Source organism: Scophthalmus maximus, chromosome 12 (assembly GCF_022379125.1).
Source record: "Scophthalmus maximus strain ysfricsl-2021 chromosome 12, ASM2237912v1, whole genome shotgun sequence".
NCBI classification, from domain to species: Eukaryota; Metazoa; Chordata; class Actinopteri; order Pleuronectiformes; family Scophthalmidae; genus Scophthalmus; species Scophthalmus maximus.
In genome coordinates this window covers 21,168,319-21,189,871 of record NC_061526.1, presented here as the reverse complement: position 1 = coordinate 21,189,871, position 21,553 = coordinate 21,168,319, and the positions used below count along the sequence as shown (strand labels likewise).

The 21,553-nt window shown below is 46.5% G+C and overlaps 1 protein-coding gene across 6 annotated transcripts in view; it reads left to right on the top strand.

The window, feature by feature from the left end:
* Positions 1 to 21,553, top strand: part of LOC118318745 (protein FAM180A) — a 42,914-nt gene that overhangs the window by 12,042 nt on the left and 9,319 nt on the right. For 2 of the 6 annotated variants that reach the window (XM_047335929.1, XM_035648710.2), the window contains 4 exons: positions 10,148 to 10,245; positions 10,600 to 10,925; positions 11,082 to 11,173; positions 11,388 to 11,559. In XM_047335929.1, the coding sequence (XP_047191885.1) occupies positions 10,148 to 10,245; positions 10,600 to 10,925; positions 11,082 to 11,088 (431 nt within the window). In that variant the 3' untranslated portion in view covers positions 11,089 to 11,173; positions 11,388 to 11,559. Of the gene's footprint in view, positions 1 to 5,542; positions 6,068 to 10,147; positions 10,246 to 10,599; positions 10,961 to 11,081; positions 11,174 to 11,387; positions 11,560 to 12,337; positions 12,583 to 21,553 lie in introns of those variants that run through there. The other 4 variants (XM_035648689.2, XM_035648678.2, XM_035648703.2 and 1 more) reach the window with 4 other exon arrangements.

The window sequence follows — 21,553 nt, the reverse complement described above, 5'->3', positions numbered from 1 at the left end:
CACATTAATCTCTACGAAGTCTCGCCGGGCAGCAGCTTTGTTCTGTGAACCTGGAGGAGCGGGGACGTGTTTTTTTTTTTCTTTTGTCCCCTGAGGTTGAGGCACAGATGTCGGACAGAGAAGGATGCAGACGAAGAGTCTCGAGTTTAGTGCGTTGCAGGAATAAAGTGCAGGTTTTATAAATTTCCTGTCATGCATGCGGAGCTCCGAGACCTTGAAAAGAACCTGGAGGAAAAAACTTTTATGCCCCTTTAAAAAACAACAACATTGAGGCAAAAACCAAAACCCAAAAAAATGATATTGAATAAAAAAGATTACCTCTGCAGTCTGTATTGCAGTGTTAAGTAATCATCACAGCTAAGACTCAGGGACTCACCAGGAACTTCCATTCTTTTCTCTCATTTCCATCCGGTCTCTCCTCTCATCATCATCAAGTAGATTTTTTTTTTGCACACAGCTTCAGGGGTCGGTGTGAGAATTTTTATTTTTTTTTGTTCCAAAGTTGAAACGTTTTCAACTCGCATGCACGCTTTGCGTCTTTCACTCTTGTTGCATCAGATCGGGCAAGATTCTGTTCGTTTTTTTGCATCCCCTTGCATATTCGCACAAGACTTCATACGTCGCTCACAAAACTTTGAGTCTGACAACACCCAGTGAAGAAAGAAAAAAAAATTAAACTACAAACCCCTCTGGTGAGCAATACGCTGTATGAATAATAACATGTCTGATATGTATGATGGATGAATTTGAGTTTTAAAAACTCTCTGCACACCATGGTGGAATGCCTTTTACATTTTAGTTGTTACTAAAATATATAGACACCTGTGTGTATATCGACCAATATTAATTTTCCCTCCGTATCCCTTTGATGGATTTGGAGGAACGTCATGAATAAAGCATCAAATCTGGGTAAACATCAGTTCCCATTTGAAAAAGTACGTTTTAAGTCTTCTAGTTTGACCATGTGATTTAAGGTGTATTTATGAAATTAGAGGCATTAAAGTTAGATTTAATGGCTCATGAGTTTAAATTTAGGAGGGTTAATGATAATGCAGCCTTGTTTAGGATGTTTTTTTTGTCAGCAGCCAGTAAGAGAAGCCCTTGAAGTGCTACTATACTTCATCTTCTTATGAAGACCAAGTGATTGGGTTGAAAGCACCAGAAGAAAGTCAGGGGACCTTGAGTAAAGGTAACTTTTCAAGAGATAAAAAAAAAAGCATTTTATTCCATTTATTCGATATAAACGCACGTGTTTTACTCGTTAAAATTCCACCGTTCTCTATTTCTTGTCGTTGACTGATCATACTGTCGCACAGAAGAAATTTTATTTTCTTGTGCGACACACACACACACACACACACACACTGTATCAGCTGCCGACGCGTGAACCATGAATCAACTCCAAAAATAAATGAACTGGTCAAAAAGCACAAGCAGGGGAACAAAGCGGGAAATTAGCGGCGCGAGTTTCACAAAGACGTTTCGATTAATTTCAACAACGGATTTCCAACGAAATCTTCATTTATTAATGACTGATTACAACAGCATGTGTGTGGCGATAAACACTGGAAGCCTCTGTAATGAGACAGGCGGCCTGTTTAGTCCAGACTGTGCTACTTTCTCCTCTTTCAGTGTAGATATATAAATATATATATAAATAAATATATTTATTCAATTTCTGCCTGATAAATATTCAGGCAGACAGGCACTTTTTTTGGGAGACCGTCAGGACCAATCAAGATAATGCGAGCTGTCCGAGACACGCCAGCTCCGCTTACAGACTCAATGCTTTTTTTTTTTTTTCAATTTCTTTTTCTTCGTAGAGTTGTTTTGATGCGTGATGCGCCTCCTGCCAGCATCGGCGGAGATGTGGCAGACAGACTCTTCTCGTGCCGGGGCCTCTCTGGTTGCCGAGGGCTGCCATGCTGCTGCTAGCAGCGGTCAATCAACCGATGCTGGTGTTAAAACTTCGGAAATAGTTAATTTCCAACTTTCTGCAAACTTCTTCTCAGATTTCTCTCTCTCGGTCCAGCCCTCTGAAAGACAAAGTTGCCGGACACAAGTCCTCTTCTCTTTCTCACTCCTCAAAGCACCAGTGTGTCATTTTTTTTGTAATTGTCTGGCGGCATCTGGTGTTAAAGTTGCACACCGCAACCGACCGAGCAACCGACAGGGGACGCTTTATGGCGGCACAACGCTGATTCCATTACAGGGTAGTAGCAAACATGGCGACTCACACGAAGGTCTGGTCCACCTCATGTAACTATATTTAACTCATTCAAAATTGACGGAAAAATGGTGATTATACACATATGAACACTATAGTTATGGACAATATATTCAATTTCTGCAAATAAGTTCTTCTAAATATTACACACTGTAGCTTTAACATGAAATGTTAGTTCTGTTTTTGCCTCATTTACAACCTTGTGGATCAAGCAAAGAAAACAAACCGGGGCCTCGATGAAAGACCGGATGAAAGCTTGAAAGCCTTTTCAGCAAACGGCTTTGTGCAGGGATTAAAAATAATTACAAATTCTAGCAACCTAACCTTTTTAAATGCCTCGGCTTGTTTTTAACACGGTGAGACAGGAGCGGGCCGCAGTCTTGTATAGTACATCACTGCTCACGGGTCATAGCTGGAGGCTTTCCTCCCAGGAAGAAAGTGTTGTTTTACACCCGGCAGATGTGCAAGTCTGCCCGGATTTCGGTTTTCCCTGCAAATTGTCAGAAACAATAATCAGCATATTGTACCGTGGCTTCAACTCAAATCCCATGAGTCACAGTTCTCCTCGGCTTGAAAGACGCACAGTAACCAAAGCGGTGCAAATCTCAGCAGTTGCACGCGCGCGCGCGCACACACACACACACACACACACACCGGGGTCAGGTGTGTTTACTCATTATTCCAACTCACTAAGCATTGTAATATAAAAAAAACTGCAGCTGCAGACTTTCTTTTTTTTGTTATTTCTGGGGCATTCCAGGTGATTTTGCAGCGTCGAAGCAATTAAACCGGAGAGGACTTCTCGAGGGTCCCCATCTGGCTTGAACCCTAGACACAAACCCCCTTTGATCTCCCTTTTAAGCGGCCGCATTCGAATTTTGCCAGGCCCCTTAATCTGAATAGAATTCAATTATACATATTTTTTTCCGAATTCATGCAGCATCACCAGAGAGAGTCGGTCGGGGAGCGGGGGGGGGGGGGGGGGGGGGGGGGGACAATCACTGCCGGATCTTGGGACCAAGTTGGGGGATGATCGCTCGGGATGTGCGTCTTAACACTGCCCCCTCATGGCCACTGCAGGAAAGGTGTCATTTATTTCTGTATATATATGTATATATAAGGTGGTGGCGTGATAAAGCTGCACACACTCTGGGGCGCCATTATTATTTTTTTGAATCACAGTAGCTGAATCCCTCCCTCCAGATGCCATCTGCCTTCACCTTATGCGTTACTCATGTGAGTCGCAGGAGTTACAGCTCGTCCGCCGGGGAGTGTCTGCAGCCTCCTCATATCCATGTGAAATGTGTTTTATGTTCCACACAGGCTACTTACAAAAAAAAAAAAAAAACGAGAGAGAGAAAGAAAGAAAGGCACCAAACCTCGTGGTGGCGGCGGCCATCTGCCACGAGCGAATATCTAATCGAACATATGGCAGCGGTATAAGAGAATTAAAGTCGTCCAGCGCTGTGCAGACTACCACTAACTGGTATATCTTTAATGACGCCCAATCAAGTGTTGTTGTTCCGTCGTAAAATCCCCTCAACTTCTGCTCCTCACCTTTTCTTTCTTTTTACGACCATCCTCATCTTGAAGCATTAAAATGGAGCACACGAATGCAGCACTGTTGACAAGTGTTATATGGCAGCGGTCTGCTGCTGCCGTTTGTGACTTGAACTGCTGATGCCGAGGCTTCTGTCAACGGGTGGGGGGGATGGGTTTATTTTTGCTGACGGAACTTTGGTCGCTTCTCTTTTCAAAAGGAGGAACGACGATCGCTCCCGCATACCAGACGCCAATGTTTATTCCGACCGCCATATTGAGCGCTGATAAGAAAACGGCGCGGGGCTCTTATCGGCGTCACATTATGAGAGTAAACATTTAATATCGGCAAGCCGCTCTCCGAATCATGAATTGTTGCTCTCTAATCTAATGTTTGGCTTTTCTGTTTTCTTTTCTTCTTTTACATAAAGCCATCACCAGAACATTGTCTGTAATTCGTTTGAGCAGGTGCAACTTTAGAGGCTGAGCCAAGAGAGCAGAAAAGAAGCGTCTGGAAACGAACCAGCGCACCTACACGTTCTATTAACTGCCTTGGCACCGGAGGAGAGTTGTTTGTTGCACATTTTTCTGTGACAACAAAGAGCAGAGGAGGCGGCGGCGGAGGAGAGCATATATAAAAGACGGGGAGGGAAGAGTCTTCACAGCCCTCGAGTCGAGATGCTGCGAGTTTGAGTGGCCCTCACGTGGTTCTCTTGACGTTGACTCGTCGACACGCGTCTCGTTCGGGCTTGGGCTTCGTCGCCGCCTGCAAATCAAGCGAGCCTCTGAAGTCAGTCGGGACTTGTTTGGTTTTCTCTGCGATGCAGGATGTCAGTTAATTAACCTCGAGTTTAGGTGCAGGACTGCGGGGACAATGTCATGATGCACAAAGGGCGAGGTCTGCGTGCGAGGAAGAGCGAGGGATGTGATTCCCATCTTTACTGATTCAACTGAACAAATTAGAGTGGGGGGGGGGTAATTACAATTTGGATCTTGTTTTTTAGTTGATCTACGAACGCGGTTGCTGAAAAGAAGCCAAGGAAGTCCGACAATCATAACATCAGCTGGTGGATTCATTTATTTCTGTCTATTGTAAATATATATCTAGGGCTGAAGCCAGGATTGTACAAATACTGAGGTCATGAATCCAATGAGGACTGTGACCTACAGTACATCAGGCCCTCCTGCAACAGACATATCCCCAAAATTCTAAAATGTCTCCACGTGGCAGCTGTGGTTAACATTCGGCACCTCAAACAGTGTATGAAGTAGTATGTTTTAAAAAGCAAACCAAGACGAATGTAATCCATTGCAATATTCTGGCAATACATGGCACAGTTTTTTCAATAGTTTATGTATATTGTTTAAGTATTATGTATTTCTTAATACTTCATCTTTTATTTGCTAATTGCTAATTGGCCAAAAGCAACCCTCCAACCAACTTCCAGGTCCAGTTCCTGCCTGCACCGGGATTATTAGCATTACATTTCAGGGGCAACTGTCAGATAATCTGACTCTGTTGGATTTCGTTGGACCGATTGTGGCTGCATTCCCAGATCTCATCAACTGACAAGCAAAGTGTGCTGTTGTGTGATGGAAATTATGGCAACTAGAATAATCCTAGAAGCACACACTGTAAGGATGCTTAATCACGCTAGATGAGACCAATCCAGCTTCCAGGGCATGCTTTGGGCTCTGGTCCTGGCTCGTGTGGGGAGGCCGTTACGCTCCGTCGGCAAGTCGGCAGAAACCCCCCCCCCCCCCCCCCCCAGTTATCCAGTCGGGCGGAGAGTCACTCAGCAAACTGAGCAAGTCGGCCAGTAGCCGGGTGAAGCCAAGAAGGGCAGGCACTCCCCAAATCCTGATGAATTCCAGATGAGAGCCCAGACTGCCTGGAACACACACACACACATAAAGAAAAACAATGACAAGAAAGAGTGAGAGCGAGGGAGGATGGAGAGAGGGAGGAGGGATCCGACAAGTGAACCCAGTGAATGAAGGGGAACGATCCTCCACTTGAAACAGACGAAACTCATCAGTCAGGCCGCTTTTTTCGTCCGCCTCCGTGATGTTCGTCTTCCACTGTGACTGCTTCCCCTGAGAGAGAGAGAGAGAGAGAGAGAGAGGGAGGCAGAGACGGAGCTTGACAGGAAGAGTGTGTGTGTGTATGTGTGTGTGTGTGTGTGTGTGTGTCGAGCTGTGACCCGTGCGTGAGGATAATCAACATGACGCAGCGGTGGGCTCTGCTGGCCGTCGTCTACCTGTCCATCCACCTGGCAGCCACTCAGCACCAGCGGAGAGGTAGGTGGACTCATCTGCACCACGGTGAATAACATCACAAAAGTCTCTGTCTCTTCCACAGACCGCGATGTCAAAAAGGCAGATTTGCAATGACTGAAAGATTACGATGTCTTTTGCATCCTCGTTTAAAAGACTATTAGAAAATGGAAAACAGACAAATCGTGGCGGTTCCATCTGCGCGCCTGTGCTCAGCTTATTTGTTTTATCTCCCGGAGATGTCGAGAAGACATCAACAGATCGTTTTCCAGTGAAAATTGACTGCGCTGTTGATGCTGGAGCCGCTCACGGAGGAAATTCCTTTCCCGACACTCGCATAGCTTCAATTCTTCGGATGGAAGTCACATGATGCCGGAGCACTGCGCCAGGAGCAGGGCCACTGCTTGGAAACACTGAGGGGGGACTGGAATTATATTGGTATTTATTGTAGTTCATTTTTCAAATGTTTGCACGGCCCTTCAAGAGGTGTTATCTGAGAGCTTGCCGGGGAAATTCCTGGGATTATTGAGAGTGGTGAAGCTCCAACACAGTCGTGGTTGTGGGGTCGAGAAACCAAAACAGTCGAAGCCGGAAGAAAGCTCGAAAGCTTTATAGAACAGATTTGCAGGGTCGAATGATGATTCTCTCTGGGTTTCATCACTAAAAAATACAGATTAGCGCAGCTTTTTCATTGGCAACAGGGAAAATTGCAAAGTTTAGCAAGTGTCTCCCGTTACAATCACATGTCCACAGTATCGAATCCCGTCTCCTCTTCCCCCGGCAATATTGAGTTGTTGTGTTGTTGTTGTTGTTTTTTATCACCCCATCACAGATTGGGCTCTCGGCGGGAGAGTGTTGATGTTGAAGTCGGTGTTTACTGTTGTAAACAGCAGATTTTTGTAATCTGAGTTGCTCATGGGATCATTGTCGGTTTGGAACATTCGTTGTGGAGGTGAATTGAAAATGCCAAGCAGAAGACGGAGCCGCTGCGGAGAAGATTCCATTCTGTCCTGTGTCCTCGCCACCCCCCCCCCCCCCGCCCCCCCCTTCCAGGCATCCGTTTGGGTTTTTCTTTGTTTTTCCACTCTCTCTCTTTGCCTCACTCATCGAGGAAGACGTCCCTCCAGCCAGGAGTTACCCCTCCTAATTAATGAACCTTTGTTGTTCCCTCATCTCCTTGCGAGCAGTTAGCGGTAGATTAGCGTAATGGCATTGGGGGGGGGGGGGGGGGGGGGGGGGGGGGCTGCACTGATTGTTTGGAGGATTGAAGGAGGAGGGAGGGGGAAGAAAGATGGATGAACGGGCTCAACGTTTCTCGGGCAGCCGTGTGTTGTTTCCCTGTTAGTTCGTGCTCTGAAAGACCTCAGGGCCGATTGAGAGCGGGCGGCTGTGGCTTAGGGAATAGAAGGGAAGACTGAGGAAAGGCCAGTGGTTTCGATACCTTGGTCCTCGGGCGAGACACTGAACCCCAAAATTGCCCCCTAGTGGCGGTCTCTTCCTACCCTGACCATCACCTGACCTCCACGCCCTCCTGTGCACCTGTTCCCAATCCCTCCGCCGGCTCCTTCGCCTCTTATAACCCGCCCTTCCCCCCTTTCCGTCATTTTCCCGCCTGCTCAATTTCTAACTATTATAAATGCTTTCAGCTTCTGTGTCGACAGCGATCCTGCCCCAACCGCACGAGCATTAAACCAGCAGTAATCTTTTCAATTTCCGAACCGCTGCCCGCCGTTTGTCGGGAACACAAGCGAGGCGCGCTCCTTCGCGCCAAAGGGCTGTTGTGGCGCGACAAACGATAACGGAGAAGTGCGGAAAACTCCTTATGTAAATTGCAGATTATTAATTTCAAAAGTAAATCAGCACCGGGGGGGAAAAACACGCGGCCTCCGAGCTGTCACTTCCCCGCAGCGCCTCCATTCTTCAGGCGCCGTAATCCTTGTTCTAACGAGCACGCCCCCCCCCCCCCCCCCCCCGGGGGTGCGCTTTTGTTTGCGTTGAGAATATACCCCACCTGTAGCTGTAGTGTCTCCTCTCTTCAGGATCTAATATGAGTGCACAGACGTTACGTTTGGGACTCGTCCCCTCAACGAGGAGTGTAAATCTTTTCCGCCAACAAGTTGCAGTGCACAGTAGTGTTCCTCAAAGGGGCAGTGGGCCATTTGGTCTCTCGCTTTGGGGTTGTTGAGCACTTCACTGCACTCAGGAGGCCGCGAACACCCTCAGGTACGCGAGACTGGCGTGCTAACCACTGGGCCAAGATCCCTGAGTCATAGCATCTGTTAAGGTGTCTGCGAGTGATGTTTGGAAAATGCAGACACCGCCTCTTTAATGTCTAGGGCTAGTCAGAGCAAGTTTGAGCCTTTTCTTTAAGGCTAGAGCGATCTGTGAAACGGACGTTAGATTGCTGATTCCACATATTTACGCGTTTCCACGAAAAAACACCAAGCTGCGGAGGGGATTTTTCCGCGGACATTGACTGCCGCCTACAGTGCCCAGATTTGACATCTAACACGGAAAGCCGTTCGGCGTGGAGGATTTTACTCGCCACCGCCGCGGCCGACAATTTGCGTATTTAACCGGTCAATCCAGCAGGGATGGTTGAAACCGACAAAGACGGCAACCGTGATCAAATCTCCTTTTGGAGCGAGGCCGTAAATGTTCCCCGAAGCTGAGCTACTCCAGTTATCTGCGGCAGCAGCTTCGTATTGAGCTGACCTACATGAGCGGAATCGTTCTTTTCGCATAACTCTTGGCAATGAAGACCAAGAAAAATGAGAAAAGTGTTAAATTCATATACATAATGTGAAATGCACTAATCAAACCTTTTTGTAAAGGAGGTGGGCCGCGGGCCTGATCATTACTGCAGGACCGACGAGGCGGCGCACCGCAGACGCCGCTGCAGGACAGAGGGGGGAGGAGGATTTGATCCGAATTCAGATGAAGCCCGGTGTTTATACTATATACCTCATTAAAAATCCACACGCGTGTGTGTGTGTGTGTGTGTGTGTGTGTGTGTGTCTCGCCAAGCCGAGCATCGGATGGCAACGAAAAGAAGCATATGTGAAGCAGTGGGGGGGGATGGGAGCGAAGTTCTCTGGAGAAGCTCAGAGGAAGTTTTACCTTACATCATTAACGCTGTGAATGATCCTTTTCAGCTCTGATCAAATTTACTTTCTCTCTTAAGCAGCGTCTGCAAATTTACTCCCGGAGTCTCGGGACAACAGCGGAATCACAATATCGATATGTATATCCGAGGGGCCTGGGCAGCGAACGTAGACGTTTCATAAACAGTGTTGACGGGCGGGAATGTGGGATGGAGTTACTCTGCATCTTTGTGGGACTGTGACCCATCGGCTGCCTTTTTTTAAAATTTCCGCCTTGTTTACTCAATTCAGCAAGTTCAGCTTCTGATTTCCTTAAGAATTTGGGGAATTCAGCCTTTATCTGACTTTTGCATTTTAAACCCGGTGAACCAAAAGATAAGTTCGAGCTTTTTCCGGTTTTCCTCTCTGAAGAAATTCTTGCTTTCTTGACTCGTTTTAAATATGAATGAACGTGCAGAATTTTCAGCGGGACATAAAGAATTTCAATATACAGAAGTGATCATGCACTTAGATTAAAGGCATCGCGTGGATGGCGCCAAAAAGTGACAGAAGTAAGTGACACAGAATGCAGATCAAATAAAAAATGCAAATGGGTTTTATTGAGAAGATATGTACAGTTTTATTCAATATTTATTTGATCATTGTGATGCTCGATTACATAGAAAGGTCTCAGTCAGGCCCGGTCTGGACGCCTCACGTTACGAGGCCTCTGGGCTGCTACACATATAGACTTAGACTTTTTAAGTGTCTCTTTCGCAGGGGTCTCCCCTCTAGAAGGAGCAGCCACCGCCACATGATAAAAATATATAGGAGCGTATTGCGGCTTCGGGTCGAGTCCAAGAGCAATTGCCCTCCGCGCAGCTGGAGCCAGGTCCTCTCCCGCCCGCATGATATTTGAGCAGTAATGAATCTGTGTTTGCTCGACCTCTGGCCCACCCACACGCATGTCACAATGGCTCTAATCTGATTTCCTCCCCCCCCCACACCGTGTTCCTCGCAGCTCTGTTTCCAGGCGCACGCAGGATAAAGCGCGGGACGTACTCGCTGGTCGACCCCACGTTCCAGCGCTCGGCGGCGGACGTGGACCTGCTGTTCGAGGTCAGTTCTGGCGACAGCGTGTTTCCTCTGCTGGAATGCTCATTTTGTGAATATGCTGAGACGTGTCCAAATCACACATTTGTGGTCCCACATTCAGCCGCTGAAAGCTCCTGCGGTTGCAAAAACATATTGAGAGTGAAAACATTGTGTACTCCTGCTAATCATCAGCAGACATGTGAAATATGTGTTTGCTCAAAGTCGTCCACCCTTCGGAAGGAAGGAACATTCATCACTGTCTCGTGATGTCTCCAGTTCGCTTGACAAGTGCATAGTTCTTTGGCATCAGTGTGAACGTACTGTACATAGATGATGTCTTGCAGTGTAAATGTACAGTCGCGCGTCATCGTCTCCCAGATTCTGTTGGCCGGGATGCAGATAGAGGGCGAAGGACACGCCATGCTGATCCCAGACGAGGAGCTGGCGTCCCTGAGGAGCGTGGAGAGGCTGGACGTCATCTGCGAGGACGTGCTGCCCAAGAGGCTGTCCGACGTCCGCCGGCTGGCGGCGGAGCTGGCCCGGCGCCGGCGGCCCCTGAGCTGGCAGGACTTCGAGCGGACGGTGCTGACCCTGGTGTACGCCGCCCAGACGCTGGCCGGCGCCGGCGGCCGGCAGCAGAGGGAGGCGTGGACGGACGCCGCGGTCCAGCTGTTCAGGGCCGTCCAGAAAGACCTCGGACCCCTGTGAGGAGGAATCAGGAGATGTCAAATTAATTTTTGTTAAGTAAACTGGATATAAGAAATTAACATCAGACAAGCTCAGTAAATCCTTGTGAGTAAGATTTGGAAGAATTTTAATGCTTAATAAAACAATATGCTTTACCTTTTTTGTATTAACAGGAAATGATGCAGTGTCCGACCTTTGACACTGAGATGGAACTGCAGATTAAACTTCACAACTTCCAAAGCTTTAAAACTCTGATTTCCTTGAGGTATTTTGCCAAATCCATTTGTAGTTCCTTCCTTACCTCCATCATCTAAAGAGAGGAAAAAGTCTCGAAATGTGCACACGTAAAACAAATCCACACATCACAAACTTTTGAACTTCAACTTCACAGATGTTAAGCTCAAATGTTCGCTATCAAACAGCTTCCTGTGGGTACAATGTCTAAAACTATGTGTGACATTCTTTGTATTCACTTAGAGATTGGTAAATGCGTGTGCACGGATCGCCTGGTACCTACGGATCAATTTCACACGTGCGTGTGGACTTTTGAGACTCTCTTCCGCAAAGATTCACAAATGTGTCCTTGGAAAACTGGCACATCTGGGCTTTGGGTGAACTCGTTTATTTATAAAATAAATGTGACTATACATGTATGGTAAATCCTTTTTATCACATATCAAAATAAGTATTTTTACATTTACAGTAGATCTGCAGGTTTCAGATCGTTTTCATGTCATCACTGTATTAATCTTATAACGGGGCATTAAATGTACATACGTTACACAAGTCACCTGTGTGACTGTGAGTACAGTAGCCTGATTTGGCATTCATGTACTTAAAAAATATGCACAATCAACCTATAAACACTAAATCAGTTTGCCAACTTCACGTTCGTCTTTCGCTGACTGTGCACACGTTGACATCGTCGAATTCAATGCTTTGCTCAGGCCCCCCCCCCCCCCCCCAAAAAAACATAACTCAGCTCATTTGATTCACCAGTAAAAAAGCCCTTTGAATGAAACCCACTGATTCGTGCTCAAGTGTCTGTGTATACATCAATAGGTCCGAATGCTCATTTCAAGGTAAACTAGATGTTTGCTCCAAAGCTACAACACTCATGTTGGGAAATTGGTACTTGGTCGTAATAGGCGTTCGTGCAGTTCACTCCTCTCGGAGTGGATAGAAAATTTATATATATATATATATATATATATATATATATATATATATATATATCCCGCTTGTGATGTTCCTTGACTATGTTGCTTCCACATTTTGCTCAGTACTTTTGATTCCATTCCAGCTTTTTTATGCCCACATGCAGCTTTGGCCCGTTTCCAGCCACCGACTGCATATTCCCCAAAACATCTCGTTCGTGAAAAATTGTATATGATGACCACAGGGCTATTTTTCTACCATTCTTTCCCAGCACGTCTGTGTTCATCACACGCCGGGGGCCGCTGGCGCTGACTCAGGACGACTGATTGATGAGGAGGTGAAGGCAAGAGTTTCCTTCCAGGACCGGGGATAAGCCTTCAGTGTGTGCGCCGCTCTAACGATGACGATGATGAGTTCTGGGATGTGTCTGGCCACTACTTGACGGAGCGTAAAAGAAGTCGGTATATTGGAAGGAGTAAAACTGTATGGAGCTGCTGGTATGGAGTCTGACAGCCCGTGAGTTTCGTCAAAGCCCGATCCCACACGTTAAAAGCCTCTGTCTGTGAAGCCACGCAGTTTTGTGTTTGTGGGCTTCTGATATCACGCACAAAGAATCCAAAATTTCATTCCCACAGATTTTAATTTCTTTTAACTGATGCATTTGAGATGCTGACTCTGCCACATCAACGTCAACGCAGATGAGTGTCTTCGCAGGCTGCGTTGTACAACGAAATAGGGAGGCCTTGGGTGTTATTGTGCAATATTTATCATTTATATGCAAAATATCGGTGATATGAACTTAATCGTCTTCAAGAAAGTTTTCAGAAATGTCTCACTGATTAGCACTCCCTCCTCTGCACTCGCCGTGGAGCAGATTCAATGAGACGAATGAGGCTATACCCGTCCTTTATGATAAATGAGTTTCTAATATTTTATCCATTAATGTCCCTAAACGTCTTGTGTAACCCTTGGCAGAGTGAGAGCAGCACCAAGTGGCTGCAGACAGAACTGCCGTCTCTCCATCAGAAACTCACAGTAATGTCTTTGAAGCTTGTATAACTTTAGATTTCTAAAATAATTCTTGGACATAATACCATGTGGCGTGATAAACAAATGACTCTCACTGAAGAGGATCAGCAGCAGCACGCGATGAAATATCAAATGATATTAATATGGAATCATTCAGAAGTATTTCATGATAGATAAAAAAAAGTGGGAGCCAGTAATATTTATAGTTATAGCAGATGTTGTTATGCACAGTGTCAAAAATAAAACTATAACTTCAAAACCATCGCAGTATATTACCTAGCAAATAAAAGACCTCGAAGCAAAAGCTTGTAAAGTCTCCCTTTCCTTTACAACACTGAAATTGATCGCTCTTAAATTATTATATAATGAGCCATAAAAACATAAAATTGGCTTCATCTTCATTTTTACCTTAATAACATAACTCTACAGGGAGACTCTTATATTTATTTGTAATTTAGCATCTTTATTTCGAACTTCTTTTACCTCTGTGAATATATTTTCAACTATCACCCCAACATGCGCACTAGGTGGCAGCAAATCCAAACGTTGGCTCCTCGCTCCTGCTACCAGTCAGGAGTTTCATCATTTCTTGTGCAGACATGCAGAGGACTAATGGGTCCTGAAGGGGCTCAATGTGATTCAGTATTAATACTCTTCACATATGCATGCTGTAAGACTTCATGAAGAGATATTGTGCTCGTTGCAACATATTTTTGCTGACACTAAGAAGACACGAAGTGCAGTGATGTGGCATTTCGTCATTGATTTCTTTCTTTTCTCTTATTTCTGGAGGTGTGTTTTTTTTTTAAGGCTGGCCCTTAATTGGAGCCGAAGCTGGTCAGCGTCTCTCCTGGTGGAAATATTTCGTGATCACCTCCAGCTGAACACGCAGTCTTTTCAACTCAAGCTCATCGGCTGCATATGCCCCCCCCCCTACAGCTGTCAGACATATTTCCACGCCTCAAATCTCACTCTTCTAGCAGACAGGGACCGGTGAGCTATCACAAACATACACACACAAACACACAGCTGAATACTGTACTTTTGACCATGTGGTTTCATAAATGCCCCCCACCGCCCGGATATTATGAGGAAATAATTCAGGATCTCCATGTCATACATCAAACCCTGCAGCCACACCATTAAAAACAGTCCTCTGAAGAAAAATTTAAAGAAAGATATCATACATGGCCAACTTCCTGCTTTGAAGATCCTCTGACACAATATGTTCATGTGGAAATTGTAATTTTTCACATGCACACAGGCCCTTTTATTATCATCTGTCATTCCAAGTAAGAATAAAGCACCGGATGGAGATTATTTAGGAACTCCACATGTGAGATCTGCATATCGGGGAGGTGATGTATGAGCAGCGTGTACCCATCAGCCATGACTGTGTCACGAGTGGGTGAGGTTTTTTTTGCATTGCTTAACCGACGCCAACCGTGTCTGGACTACAGATTTGATTTTTTTTTTAAAACCCTTCATCTCGCGGTCACGGCTGCACAGCTTTTAGGGATTATAGCAGTTCATCATTTGGAACCTCTTGAAACATGTCATGGTCATTCTAAGTGCCCTGTTGCTCTAATGCGGCTAATGTGGCGTGAATAATAGTGGCAGAGAGATGGTGCCCAGGGGTTGGACGGACGGAGAGAGAGAGAGAGATGATGGATGGATGGATGGGTAGACGTGGGATGCATTTGCGGGGGAGTGTCTGAGAGCCAATTACACAAACAGCCTCCCACTCTCTGCGGCTTCCAGGCGTCAACACTGTGTTTCACAACAGAGCACATAGTGAAGTTCTCACAACAAGTTTTCCAGCTTTCCCACCGAATGGATTATAGTGGAGTTTTTTTGATAAGGGTCGGGGTGATAGCGCTCCCGTACCCTCCTGAATGCTTATCGGATGTTGCTATGAGGAGGCGCAGGATATTCACGTGGGAGTCGAGCTGTACGCCGTGTCTTCAACACAAGCCCCCCGGTTCACTCATTCGATTGCGCCTGGTGCAGTCCAGGAAACCCCCCCCATCCCCCACCCCGACGGCCCACGAAATCCTGAGAACGACAGTGTGATGAGTGATTGATGATGCTGCTGCTGCGTAGGGGGCCATGTCATTTTTACCATCTCACCTATACTCTCTGAAGATCACACTGAGCATCGTAAGGAGCTAATATGACAATATTGTGCCAACCGTTTTGTTCCGCTGCCCCCCAAAGTGACCAAAAATAGCTTTGAATGCACCAACTTGGCAGAGGAGCAGCACACCAGCGGCTCACATTTTAACTCGTCACTGTTCATAGAAGTGTCGGCCCGGGACAGATGGCATTTTCCATCTCATGTTCTCCGCGCAGCTCCTTACCGGAGACACACGGGATTGACAGAAGCAACTTAAACAGAGGATCGCAGGATTGTGATTGTGCAGCATTTCAGACGTGCAATGTGTGTGTGTTCCCCTTGAACTGTCCAAATATCACATTCAATGTCTCACATTCAAAGTTAGCTAATGAAACTGTTGCGGCAGGAGGGGGGAAGAGAGTGAGACCCCAAATCACTTCAGTTCAAAGTCTGTCCGACCCCGACCGCAGGGAAAATGAAAGACTAATGGCCCCTCGACACTGCATCGCACAACCGCGGAGCCGTTTCATTCCTCATTCATTGTAACGGAATCCTCGTGTGTTGGCTCCATTGGGCTTTTGATTCAAACCTTTCGTATAAAGTTTCACGGCGCTCCGATATTCAGAATTGCGTGCCGCAGAAAAGCCACAGCCAGAAATTCCTCCCCTAATATAGCGCTGCACATTTGCAAACTCAAACCGTGCAGTGATTTCGGAACTGAAGTGTGGGCCAAAGATAGACCCTGGCGGGACTCCGTGGAACCAGATCCCGCCGGTTGGAGCGCTTGAGTAAGCGGCCGAGGCGCGGGAGGCAGACTCGCGGGTGTGATCGGTTGTGTGAACACAGCGAAACATTTGATTTCCTCCTTGGAAAATGAATGTTTGCTGATATTCAGACTAGCTTCCGTCGCGCGCCAAGATCAATGGTGAGTGATACATCAGCAGCAGGGTGGCTGCGGCTCGCACACTCGACGAATTCAATGAATTCCACTCGACGCAGCTCGTGGGGGTCCCGGGCAAATTTCCCCCGTTTGGAGGACAGTGAATCACTGAGCCTGCCAGTTTCTGTTTTGACTGCAGCCATCTTAGTCTGCTCCGAATGGACACCATGGACATGGACTCCGGAAGCAAAGCGTCAGAACCGCAATCGCGGTTTTTGTTTTGCAAAGGGATAATTGTAAAAGCAGTGTATTTGTCTATGTGTGTGAGGACTTAAGCTCTGACCAGATCACTGGAGGCCGCCCGCCTGTCCCGTCACGTGATTGGGGTTAAACTGACTGTGAAGGAGTGCACAGGGCCCCTGGGAGCCGCACACCGTGGCGTTAACTCGCACACGCAAGCTCCACGCAATCTGATTCGTCCGTTTACGCTCCCGAGGCATCAATAAACGGTGCTGGCAAAAAAGGTCCTCGCCCTCGCCCCGGACGTTCGCCGCCGAGAGATGTCTTCGCTTCCACTCCCTGTCCGTCGTCCGCCCGCGGCTTTGTTTTTCCTCCGCAGAGAGGAGACATGCGCGCGGGGGAAGAAATGAACGAAAACAAAGGGCAGGCGAGATTTACTGTCCCCGAGTTGCGGTTTACAGTCCGATTTGAACACAGATGTGTGCAGAGACACAAAGTGGCTCCGCAGATGCTTTCGGTTTGGAGGTTGCTATTGGCAAAACTGCACTCAGCGCACAGCAGACACACAGTGATGTTTCTTCACTTTTAAGAATTCCTCCTCATTCAACCCTTTTCGGAACTTAGATCTACTGGACTGTTAACTACAGTGTGACAGGGAGGGAACATGTGGGATGGGTAGGCAGGTAGATGTATTCCCAACACACCTTACAAAATGTAAGAAGTACAAATGCAACAACTGCAAAAACAATACAAGAATGAGGAATAATAAATACAAGGAATTAACAATTGACGATGAATGACCTCAGGAATTCTTTTCGTGTGGGAATTCCTTTTTAAAACACAGGCGCACGTATGATCAAATTTCTGTGGCGTAATAGTCTGCTCTCGCACCAAAGCCAGCCAACCTCACCCCAGGAAATCCTCGTCTGGTTGATGTCCATCCTGAGTCACAGAGGGGCTTTTACGCCCCAACACATGATTCTCGTCTGCGTTTCGCTGGCCACGAAAGTCTTTGCATATAATCAAACAGAAAAACAACAAAACCAGCCCGACTGAAATTAGCTGTATGAATAATCAGCATAAATTTATGATGGAGGGGTTTCAGCGTTGACCTCAATGGACTTCATTTACATTATTTTTTCAATGAGCATTAATGCTGTGCATGGCTTTCTCAGTATGGCCAATGCTTTGAAATGTATGCAATCGATACTGATCTGCCAATATACTGTAGCTCATAAGGATACAGCTCGTACTGTGCGAAGGTTAATTGTACAGGTCTTTGCCTAAATTAAGCATCCTCCATAAATAAAAAATACCACAATCCATTTTAAGTAAGTCAATAAGATTTGACAGTGTAGCTGTGCAAGGTAAATATACTGTACCCTGATTCAGTAACACTTCAATGACCCCCTCTACTGTAGGACAACAGAGCACATGATGACTTACATCATATAGGAGCTATGTTGCTTCTTCTCTTCACACAAATAAGGATTTTTTAAATGATATTGTAGAAACTAGAATCCTCAAATAAACGATGTCAATAATCCCAAAAGACAACTCGTATGAATATCATGAATTCCATCTCGCCTAGAGACAGGCGGGCAGTTGTCTTACTTGGAACGAGTGAAATTGTGGTCAGGTCCCTTGAAGATTTATTTACAGTCGGAAATCTCTGGATTCTCCAGTTCGCATCTCACAATGTCCTTGGGCAAAGATACCGAACCCCTTCATTGCCTGCGATGGTTGGACCATCAGTGTGTTTGTGTGTGTGTGTGTGTGTGTGTGTATGTGTGTGTGTGTGTGTGTGAATGGCGTGCAGTTTGAAACCCCTAGAGTGCAGCCCATTTACCATTCAGCGGCATCGTATTTCATTTGCTAATAAACAACAGGTTCTCTTTGAAAATCGGCTGCAGAGAGCTGTCAGCTCTGTGAAGACCAGCACCGTGCGGCAGCTAGTTCCAATTGGCTGCTTTCAAATACAATTTTCCCCCCGAAACTTTGATGGCAGTAGCCGCAGTGCTTGCGATACTGTCAATGCATTTGTCCTCTGTACGACAGTGTCCTGGAGGAAATTCAGCGTTGATTATGAACCGAATTTGGTAATATCCCTCTCGGCTGCAGTTAGGATGGTCCCACTCGTGGGCCGGACAGATGTCCAACCCAATCTGGTATTGAGACAAATGTCCGTCCTTCTCCCCCCCCCCCCCGGGGAGAGTGAGTCCTCAGGTTAATGCTGGACTAATCAATCAGAGCCTTGGATGGCATTACCTGCGAGTATTCCTGATCCGTCACTCACCTAATTAGCGCTATTCATCTACTCGGGGTGGAGATGGTCCCATGGCGCTCGCAGGATGGAACTAATTAAACATCTCGGCTCTATGTGGCCTCTCGCTGCCGCCGCCGCTGTTGCTGCCCTCCTCCTCTTTTATTTCCTTTAAACCTGGAACACTCCCTAGGGGGTTAGGGCGGAGCAGTTCCTTTTGGTCAGTAGACGTGCTCTGGGTTTGATTATTGATCTGGACCTGAAGTCATCCCCGCTTCAACCTCTGTTAGTGGGGGGGTGGGGGGGTGGGGGGGTCAACCTGCAGAAAGTAATCAGGAAAATGGGGGGCGAGGGCTCACAGGACCCCGGTGTAATTGAATTGTTGTGAGGCAGACAAGACGACAAACAACTCAAAGTGATATAGACGAGGGAGGGTCTGCTCAGAGTTAGGCGACGTGTCCATACTCCAATGATTTGCCTTTCCACCGGCATTAATGACTGGTGCTGAAATTGCAAAAAATGTAGGGGTTGATGGAGCGTTTTACTAAAGTGGACATACTTGTGTCTGGCTGTGTTTGTTTTTATCCTCCCAAGTTCCAAATTATACCTTGATTTTGGCCTTTGTTCATAATCCTCGTGATGGCCTGACTGTTTGCCCTAATAACCCAAATCCTTCACGACGGAAACGAGGCCGGCGCTGGACTCGTATGCTTATACACCTGCAACATAATCTTCTCCCCATGCCATTCCACTTTCAAGCTAAAAGGGCCATTGCAGGTATTATTACATTCAGCAGGGTGAGTGATTCAAATCCGAACTGATGCGACAAGTGGAACATTTGATTTCAGCTGCTTAAAAAAATGCTACATTATCTTCACACGGCAGTAGCAGTGAGGGGAACAATGTCTGCTCTGTGAAAGGGGGAAAAAATTAGAAATGATACGGCAGAAGAGTAGAGGCCCTCATATTTCCCTTTTTCGAGAGGGAGAGCGAGATAGATTTTTCAGTTTTTGTCAAAAGCACCGCCTCCCAGCGAGCAAAGCAGTAACAATAATTAAAGGTAGCAGTTAATCAGGTGACGCTGCCCCACTGCTAATCCCGAGCGCATTGATTAAACTGTCCGAGCCTCAATCAGCGTGTCACTCAAGGTTTAATTGGCCGGGGTCTCTGGAGGCCTCCGGGCTGAACGGAAGGCACCAAATGGATAACGGCCACTGAAGCTCTGAGCCGCGTTAGTGGAGCATCTCCACGACGAGGCATGACTTCGTTCGGTGAGAGCAGAGCATCCTTCCGTCTGTGTTGCTTCACTGAAATTCGCTCCATCACACAATCTCATTAGACAAAAAAAAAAGTCCTACAGAAAAACGAAGTAAAAGCCGCTTTGATTGTTCTAAAACGAGCTTGCACGACTTCTCAGATCCACGGCCACGCTGGCAACCTTGCGGGGCCGAGCTCTAAACACAGCCGGGCTTTGTGTAACAATTCAAGAGTGAAGTGAGACCCGGGGGCAGCAGGAGACACTCACAGGAGGCGGACGTAAAGTTCCAAAAGACAGCGCCTTTAGTCAAAAAACAGGTGGTCCACACGCAGGAAGTCAGCGCGGAACAGGCACAACTCCAAAAAAGCGAAAGGCAAGGAGAAGTCCCAAACCTCCAGAGACTAAAATGAGGAGAATGCAGGAAAAAGCAGCGTTAAAAACCCCCCGGTGTGAAACAAAGACGATCCGGCAAGTAAAAGCTGCTTTAATCAAGTGTGGAACAGGCTCAGACATATCATGTGACCTTTTACTTCAGGTTTAAAACCAAGGAACATGTACGAAAAGAAAGAGATATCACAAATCAAGTCAAACGAAGACGAACGAAGTGAACGAAGGGCCGCATGATCTGCCGTCGTTCGTGATGCAACTCCAGGCATGTGTTTCGGCTAGTGCGGCGTCCGCAGAGCCGAGTGTATATCTAAGCCCCGCCGTTACAAAAAACGTCATCCATCAGGATGAGTAACGACAGCGCTAAATGTGGCCCCTCGCAATGAATTAGAGCAAAATCGAATTCTACTGTGCCGCTGACGGACCCGCTCCCAGACGTTGATTCATCTTGAGATTAGTCGCGCTCATCGGTCGCCTCCTGACCCCAGGAAGCGCATGAAACAGCAGGAAGTTTACACAAGCCCCGATTTATAAGTGTCGTGTGACACAGGACAAAATAGATACCTCCCTGCTTTCTGCCATCCCGGGCACTCTAATCTGATAAATGGGCCTTTTGTTTTTCACGTGAATTTGAACGCAGTGTGGATGCATTCACGTCATATATACAGCGTCTGTGTGCTTCTTGAGAACATTCAATGAGAACAGAACCACTCTGAATCTGTAAAAAAAAAAAAAAAAAAAGGCTTACACAAATAGTTTTTTCTCTTCCTTTTTTTCCAAGTTGGAAACGCACACAAACAATAATTTTTCTTTAGGCACATTTTCAAAAATGTAAATAGCAGAGACTAATGTAGAGAAAAACCAAAATATTTTAATGCAGCCGAAATCCAGCCATAATCTTTTTGAAAGACAGCGTAGCTGGCGACATTTTGTGTTTAGAGTGGAGCCTCATTGACTTCCCAGTGTAGGCAATCCTGTAATGATGCAGATAACACATTGTTAAAATTCGACATCTGCTGCGTGCAAAACAGTCCACTCTGTCCATCGCTGGAGCTGCAGCACGAGTTATTATTAGTTACGTTTGAAACAAGGCTGTTTTTTTTTGGGGATGTTTCTGAAAAGGGGTTTAGTGGAAGTGCAAGAGTGCAGCGGTGCCCTCCTTTGAGGAGTGCAGTCGCTGAGTGCTGGGCCTGTGTAGTGTTCCATAAATAATACAAAAAGGTGCTGCTGTGCACCGGGGTTTTTACAAGGTCAGGGCAACACTGGAACCATGACCTACACGCTGCGACATAATTTGAACCTCTTCTTGTGCTA